The sequence below is a fragment of the Akebia trifoliata genome, chromosome 10 (genome assembly GCF_017979445.1).
Source record: "Akebia trifoliata isolate Shusen 1 chromosome 10, ASM1797944v1, whole genome shotgun sequence".
Taxonomy (NCBI): Eukaryota; Viridiplantae; Streptophyta; class Magnoliopsida; order Ranunculales; family Lardizabalaceae; genus Akebia; species Akebia trifoliata.
In genome coordinates, this window is record NC_141384.1 from 6208511 (window position 1) to 6216966 (window position 8456).

Genomic DNA, 8456 nt, shown 5'->3' on the forward strand with positions numbered 1-8456 from the left:
TTAATTTTTATTGTTATTCTTTATTCATGAATCATTTTTGACATATATGTAAATGATAATCTTTAATAGTAGGTGAGAAAGCAACCCCAATTGTGAGTAAGTATATAAAATCTTCAATTGAGCCCAACTTAATGAAGCCCAAGCCTCTTATAAGATTGGGGCTCATCCAAGTTGCATCGCTAATGAGAGGGACCCAATTGCTTTTTCTAATGAGATATTTATGAAAACGTAATCAACTTTTGACAAATTTATGATTCCAGTTCACTGTTCATTTTAATTACCAAAACATAAATGGGCAACAAATTCGATGATTTTAAAGTGACTTAGCAGGTTTAAAGTGACAATATCAAATTTAACCTGCGAAATAGTCACTTTAAAACCTCCAAATTCGTTGTTCGTTCACGTTTTGGTAATTAAAATGAAGAGTGAGTCGGAATCGTACATTTGTCAAAACCTGATCACGAAATAGTAATTTACCCTTTTCTAGTTTTGTAAAGCCCCTAGATATACTATTTCAAAATATTGGGAGGAGTATTTTAGCCATACCTTGAATTGTGATGCATACCTCCCTTGACACAACCCTATCTTCCATCTAAATAATAAAACACAACTTTATACCCTCACAAAGAAAATATGTACAATAAAACTTTTATTTTTATTACCTTTTTCTCCTGTTCAACAACTTTATTATCTTTCTTCTTTTGCATCTCGCCAAGAATTTCCTTTCAACTTGACTTATTGCCTTTTCTTTTCTTCTCTTTTCTTATAATACCTCCCAAATTTTATATAACAAAAACATAATAGTTGTATTTCTTTCTATTTCTCGAGGTATAATTACATATCCACGTATATTGAAGACATCTCAACATGGGCAAAATGGGGAGCATAGTGATTTTTAAGTAGTCTTGAGTAGGTTACTTCGAAAATTAGGAACACCCAAATTCTTAAGATTTCAGAGTATAGATCAGATTAAAACAAAAAAAAATTCAACAAAAATAACTTCTTTAAAATAAAGACAAAAGGGATTGAAAATGAAAGATCACTCATTGAACTCTTCATTATAAGTGGTGTGGATTTAGTTTTTTGTTGAGGTGGGGATATCTCAACTATTCAAAACTACTGCAAGGAACTATAAGAAAAAAGAACTATAGAGGATCTGTCATGATTAAAATGTGATTTTTATTTATTTATTTGGATGTTCTTCAATACACGTAGACCAATGATAATGGCGTGTCTGTCAGGATTTCAAAACGAATTTTCTATATACATGTGGCATCTTGGGATTAATTCATTTCTTAGCAAACATTTTTTTGTATGAGTCCAGATTTTATGCGGCCAAGTGGAGGATTGAAAACCTCCTCCCAAACCCCAACACATACTATGTAAGTCGTAATCCAAGGAAATTTTTAAAAGGAGATATTTTAAGTGTTAATTCCTTGGATTACGATTTGCGTGGCGTTTATTGGAGTGTGCGAAGAGGGCTCCACCCTGGGTGCTTAGATCAGGATTTTTTTTTTTTTTTTTTAACAACCCTTCCAACCCAGAAAATAAGAGATGAAGGGGTCAAAAAATATGTACACCCTCTTATTTCCTGCCACCTCAGCTTTCACACATGAAAATTTGTCTGCTGGTGCAGGAAATGAGTCTGTTGGGTCACCCTAAGAGTACATTCCATCATGTTGATTTGTTTATTTCTTCAACGAATCTATCTTACCAACACAGTCAGAGAGAGAGAGAGAGAGAGCATGACTGTCATGCACTTTGCATTGCTCGTTGAAGAAAGCACCTTACTGGAAAACAGTTTCTTTTCAGATTCAGATTCATTTTAGGTATTTTTTGGATCCTTTTTTTTCTGTTTCAAAACCCTAAAAGAAAGAAAAAAGAAGAAGAAGCAAAAAAACTGATTCAGAATTTACATTTAATACATTTCATTCGATTTCGAACTCCAAGACGAAGTTCGATTCGAATTCCAGAGATGAAGATCCATAAAAAAACTGGATTTGAAGTGAGTTTCTTTCTTTATTTCGATCTTACTTTTGTTTGATTGTCTTGGAATTTTAGTTGCTTTGGTAGTTGTGTGTTTGGTTTGAATCTGGTCATATTTTTTTGTTTCTTCTCGATTTGGTGAAATTTGGTGTAGAAAAAAATGGTGGTTTTAAAGATTGAGATTGATTTCTTTATCAGTCCTGGATAAACAACATCTCATAAATCAATCGGAGAGAAGAAATTGTAAGAAACGATGGAAAATTTAAAATCTTGATCTTAGAAGCAGTTTCAGTTGTTGTTTCTGGTGATAGAGTTGGGGGTTTTTGGTGGTCAGGGTTAGGGTTTTGGAATGGCTTTGGTGGCTAAGAGAATTGAGAATCTTGTGGCGGCTAAGAAATCCTTGAAGATTAGCTTAGAGAAGTCGAAAGCTCTCTCTTTTGCATTAGAGAAAGCTGGGCCGAGATTAGAAGAGATTAACCAGAGGTTGCCATCATTAGAAGCTGCAGTCCGTCCAATCCGTGCTCAAAAAGAAGCTCTCGGCGCAGTTGGTGGCCACATAGATCGTGCGGTGGGCCCTGCTGCTGCGGTTCTTAAGGTCTTCGATGCCGTCCATGGGCTCGAGAAGTCCCTTTTGTCGGACCCTCGGTCTGATCTTTCCGGTTACCTTTCAGTCATTAAACGTCTCGAGGAAGCTTTGAAGTTTCTCGCTGATAATTGTGGGTTAGCGATTCAATGGTTGGAGGATATCGTTGAGTATCTCGAGGATAATTCGGTTGCAGATAATCGGTATCTATCGAATTTGAAGAACTCATTGAAGAATCTTCGAGAGTTACAGAACGTTGAGGGGCAGGCCTGCATTGATGGAGGGCTTCTCGATGCAGCGTTGGATGCATTAGAAACCGAATTCCGGAGATTATTGACCGAAAACAGCATTCCTCTCCCCATGCCTTCGTCCGTTGGAGAGCAACCCTGCATAGCTCCTTCGCCACTACCTGTGCACATAATTCAGAAACTACAAGCCATTATTGATAGATTAACTGCTAATGACCGACTCGAGAAATGCATTTCTATATACGTTGAGGTCCGTAGCTCGAATGTTAGGGCAAGCTTACAAGCGCTCAATCTAGACTACCTTGAGATCTCAGTCTCCGAATTCAACGGTGTGCAGAGCATCGAGGGTTACATAGATCAGTGGGGCAAGCATTTAGAGTTTGCTGTGAAGCACTTGTTTGAAGCTGAGTACAAACTCTGCAACGATGTCTTCGAGAAGATTGGTTTGGATATTTGGATGAGTTGCTTTGCAAAGATAGCAGCCCAAGCTGGAATGCTCGCTTTCCTCCAATTTGGGAGGACAGTTGCAGAAAGTAAGAAAGACCCGATCAAACTCATAAAACTTTTGGATATATTTGCTTCTTTGAATAAGCTTAGGTTGGATTTTAACCGTCTGTTTGGAGGGAAACCGTGCCTTGAAATCCAAAACCTAACAAGGGATCTCATAAAGAGGGTTATCGATGGGGCTTGTGAGATTTTTTGGGAACTTTTGGTTCAAGTGGAGTTACAAAGGCAAAGCACTCCTCCTTCGGATGGAAGTGTTCCGAAACTGGTGAGTTTTATAACAGATTACTGTAATAGGTTGCTTGGTGACAATTATAGGCCAATTCTGATTCAAGTTCTAGTAATTCACCGAAGCTGGAAACAAGAGAAATTCCAAGAGAGGCTCCTTCATGATGCTGTGTTGAATATAATTAAGGCAATTGAGCTAAACTTGGAGACATGGTCGAAGGCCTACGACGATACCACCCTCTGTTACTTCTTTATGATGAACTGTCATTGGCATTTGTACAAACACCTCAAGGGCTCGAAACTCGGGAATCTGCTGGGAGATGTTTGGTTGAGAGAACATGAACAGTATAAGGAGTATTACACTGCAATCTATTTGAGAGAAAGTTGGGGTAAACTTCCGGCTTTTTTGAGTAGGGAAGGTCTGATTCAATTCTCGGGCGGGAGAGCTACGGCTCGTGATCTTGTGAAGAAGAGGTTGAAGGCATTCAATGATGCTTTTGATGATATGTATAAGAAACAGTCGAACTGGGTTGTGTCGGAAAGAGATTTGAGGGAGAAGACGTGTCAGTTGGTGGTGCAAGCTATTGTTCCTGTTTATAGAAGCTATATGCAGAATTATGGTCCGCTGGTCGAACATGACCCTAGTGCGAGCAAGTATGCGAAATACACGACTGAGGCTTTGGAGAAAATGCTTAATTCTCTGTTTCAGCCAAAACCCGGGAAGTATGGGAGTTTCAAAGCTAGGGACTCTAATGGCACAATTAACAATGTAGCAACCAATCAATCTCAAACTTAAATTAGCTTGCTAGCTTGTATATATTGATACCCCATGTGTCCTTGGTTGATATGATTACTTATCTTTTGGGTACCAAATTGAGTGGTTGTCTGCATTGAAGACGCGAAGAAAATATGGAGTTCTGAAAGAGTAGCAATTGTTATGGAAAACTGAATGGACATGTTCTTTGGATTAAGCTCTCTGCACAAATTCTTGGTAAAATCTAAATATGTTTGTTTTAAATGGTTTCTAATTCTCCTTTTAATTTCCTTTTTTAGTTTCTTTATTCATTTTAGCTGTTTAGTTAGTGGCAACAAAAATATTTGTAATGTGCTCTAAATTATATGTATAATTCTTTGTTTTACAATGTGCTTCTAGTGTTAAAGCAGATATTTGTCTTCGAGTCTTTTAAAATTCAAAAATGTTTTTGGTGTTGGGAAGCTCTGCAATACATATTTTCTCATTCTATATTGGAACTTGAAAGGCTGTAATTGTTGAACTTCTTTCATTTTATAGGTGTTGTGAGCATTTAATAGATCCATCATTTCTGATATTTTGTTTTCTCAAATTTGTGGGCTTGAATTAAATATTACTGATTAGTACAATTCTCCATTTGTAGTTGAAGTTTTAATAAATTTCTTTGATCTGGTCTGAAATATTGGTTTGGTCTTTGATAGATGTTTTCATATAACTTCAAAAAAATAAAATAAATCTGATGCATTTTAGGTAGAGATTTGAAAGAAAATGTCATGTTGTGAAATATGAATAATTTCGATGACTTGTTTTCGCCTACTTTTGAATGTGTAGATCACAACGATTTGAAAGAAAATATTTTTCTTCGAACAGATAACTGATGTGAGGCTCTTTTCTCACACTTTGGTTTTATATCAATCTAACATGGTTAATAGTGTCAGAGGAGAGTGTTTATGCCTGCCATTGTGTATCCATGGTTATTTCAATGGCATCGCCATCATCGAAGCTTTATCCCAAAGATTTGGAGTTGGCTAAATGAGTCATGTTCTTCCAATCAATTTTGTCCAGAGTCAACATTCTATCTAGATGTTTCCCTAGTGATCTGATGCACGTCTCTGCTCTTTCTTATAGCTCCCTGGATGTGGAGATGATTGCGAAATTCGGACTTTAGAAAACCTAAAAGTGTGGTTTGGTTTGAGAACATGGAGGTTTATATGCCCTAGAAAATAAATCGCATTTTAATGGAAATCATGAATGCATTGAACATTGGGAATCATGTAAATTTTTGGGAATGAACTGAATTATATTCTATCGTTAAAATTAAGGTATAATCAACAGAAGCTATCGAATGAAAATAAATGCAAAACAACCTTACAAAGGGAGAAGGGGGAGTTATTTTTACTTAATTTTGTGTGAGGCTTATTTTTGCCTTGTTTTTAGGTTTGAGTGTTGGAACGGAATTGATTTGTTTCTCTCCCAATGAGGAAATCAAGTCACAACATTTGAATAAATCTCAACAATTCAAGATCCAAATCTCGATGTATAAAAAGTAAATTTCTCCGACATTAATGCTAGAGTGACACAAAGAGGGACACCGGTGACACAAATGATGGAGTGGTGCACACATAACCACGGAAAAGCATCTATGGTTATGTGCGCACCACCACGTCATTGTGTTACCCCTGTGTCACCCCCAGCACGACTCTTTCTCCAAAGAGAAAATTGAAGGTTTTCTCGTGGAATACGCAACCATTGCATGGAGTACTTGGAAAGCTACGCGCAAGCGTTTGAAAGTAAATCTCTTGATCCATCAAGTATGGTTAGAGAAGCAATTCTATGTTCTTCCCTATGAGGAAAACATAAGCACAACATGCCATAAACCTTGAATGATAAACCAACCATTGTTTTATTTCCTAATTTCCAAACAAATAACAATTAATACAGTTGGGAGTGTCCAAGTAACGGCTGAGATGGAAAGACAGTGCATGTTTTCCTTTGTAGAGTATAACTAGAGTATCAAAATCTCATCATAGTACTGTTACTTCAAACTGTGGGCGGCCCCGACCAAGCAGATCTTTGTTCCTCTAGTCAATACTTATCTAAAGGCATATCTTTTTTCGACTTGATGGTGTTCATATCATCCACTCTACCTACTTATTAAAGTTCTTTTGTTTCTTCTATGAGTCATGATTTTCTGACTCCCCACTCCCCCCCTTCTGACATACTCTTCCGGTGTGGTACGTGACACAATCGTATTTTTCTTTCTCGAGATACACAATTGTATATCTTGATGATGATGTGTATTTGTGCATCTCGGAGAAAGAAAATTTATGATTGTGTCACATGTCACGTCAGGAGAGTAGAGGGGGAATATCTTTGAGGTGGGAGTCCGAGAAAATCACGACTCTTCTTCTATATGAGACCTTCATTTGGATTTTAGCAAGTAGGGTCCTTATTTTATATTTTTGTTTAAATGAAGGAAGTTTGTTTAGATTTTGTACATCAAATTGGGTTTTATCCGATCTGATTATTATTGGATCGGCTTTAGATAAGATCCAATAACAATCCAACCTAGCAAGAGTCTGATCCAATTTTAATGAATCACTTTACGAAATGGATCTTGATCTGATCCGACCTAGACCCAATCGATTGACAGACCTAAGAAGTACATCACAAGATCCATGTTCAAGCCTGATCCTAATCTCGAAAATATACTATGCCTAGTGCCGATGGACCTAGAGATAATCCATTTCTCCGAAAACTCCACGAAAAGGTGCGTCCAATTGAACCCAATTCATTATTTCTTAACGCTAGTGATCTACTACTCCTTTTAGCATGATTATTCCACATGACCAACATATTGGCCATGATCTTCTCTATGCCCTTTTAATAACCATATCAAGTAAAACCCCAAAGGGTTGGCTCAATGACAATTTCGGACTAATAAGCGTTAATGCCACGTAGGTTGTGAGTTTATACCTATTATGAGTATTAATTCCTCATGGGCCACCTGCAAGGGCGCACCCTCACTTACCTGGTGCATGTGATATGCGGGCATTGTAGGCTCTCCAAGATTAGTCCTTGGACTAGACCATAGTCTATGGATTGGGGAAAGCCTAGATATGGGCTTAGTCCACTGTCTACAGAGATACCCAGTTGTAAGAAGAAAATAATTTTTTTTGATGATATGACTCGTTAGGTGGCATACTCAATCGACTTCCTGACGTGACAAGTTTGGGAACCTTAGACATGTACGCCTCGGGATACACGATTGCAGTTCCCCATTTAAAAGTGTATCCCGAGACATATAGATCTATGGTTTTTGAACTTATCCATGTCAAGGAGTCGATTGAGTATACCACCTGACGAGTCAAATTATCACAACTCAAAAAAAAAAAAAAAAACATATCTAGTCAAATTTGAATGTTGATATATAATGATCATCCCCCTCATGACACAATAGGATTCAAGGAATATGAAGTAGTTAAATAGAGATGTGATCATAATTGACTATCGTGTTTTTAATCCTTTTCTAAAGATTCAATGGTAGTTGATAAGTCCAATAGGAAAATTGTAAATAAAAAATAAAGAGAGCATGCCACATTATTTACATGGTTCAACAAGATTACACGAGTCTATGGGTGTTGATGGTATATTATCACGAAGATTGGGTTAAAACCAATCAATCTCTCTTCTTAAAAAAAATTGTAAATCCCTCCTAGAAATCTTACGATGAAATTACTTAGAAAGTAGATAATTATGAAATTGAGTAAAAAAAAATCATCCCAAACCGCAATATGACTGTTTTGTGGACAATTGCCTCGTGTAATGGTTGTTAAATGGTTAAGAAGATAATTTCACTTATAGTGTAATTTAATGAGAGAAATTCTATTGGCACCTCAACATTTACTTATTACACTCCACAAACTTAAATTATTTATCGCTTTTCAACTAAAAATTAACACACACCATCCAAAGTAGGAATTAACAACATCAAACTTTTTTAATAATAATTGCCCAATGTAAAAAAAAACACTCATGAACAATAATCGATAAAAAAAGAACAAATTGACATCAGTGACGATGGTTACTCCAATCTTTTCATATTGATCTCGTGCTCTTCGCTCTTCAATCTCTCTCCAAATAGGAAAAAATATCC

General features: G+C 36.7%; 1 protein-coding gene across 2 annotated transcripts; it reads left to right on the top strand.

Annotated features, from left to right (window-relative positions):
• The first annotated feature begins 1674 nt into the window (after nt 1-1674).
• On the top strand, nt 1675-4691 carry LOC147392975 (exocyst complex component EXO70A1-like). 2 transcript variants are annotated; one of them, XM_086456229.1, is made up of 2 exons: nt 1675-1829; nt 2321-4691. In XM_086456229.1, exon 2 carries the CDS (start codon nt 2336-2338, stop codon nt 4343-4345), a length of 2010 nt encoding a protein of 669 aa, XP_086312355.1. In that variant the 5' UTR covers nt 1675-1829; nt 2321-2335; the 3' UTR covers nt 4346-4691. The 2 variants fall into 2 exon arrangements, with proteins under 2 accessions (XP_086312355.1, XP_086312354.1); XM_086456228.1 differs by having other exon boundaries at nt 1712-2005.
• Nucleotides 4692-8456: the final 3765 nt, after the last annotated feature.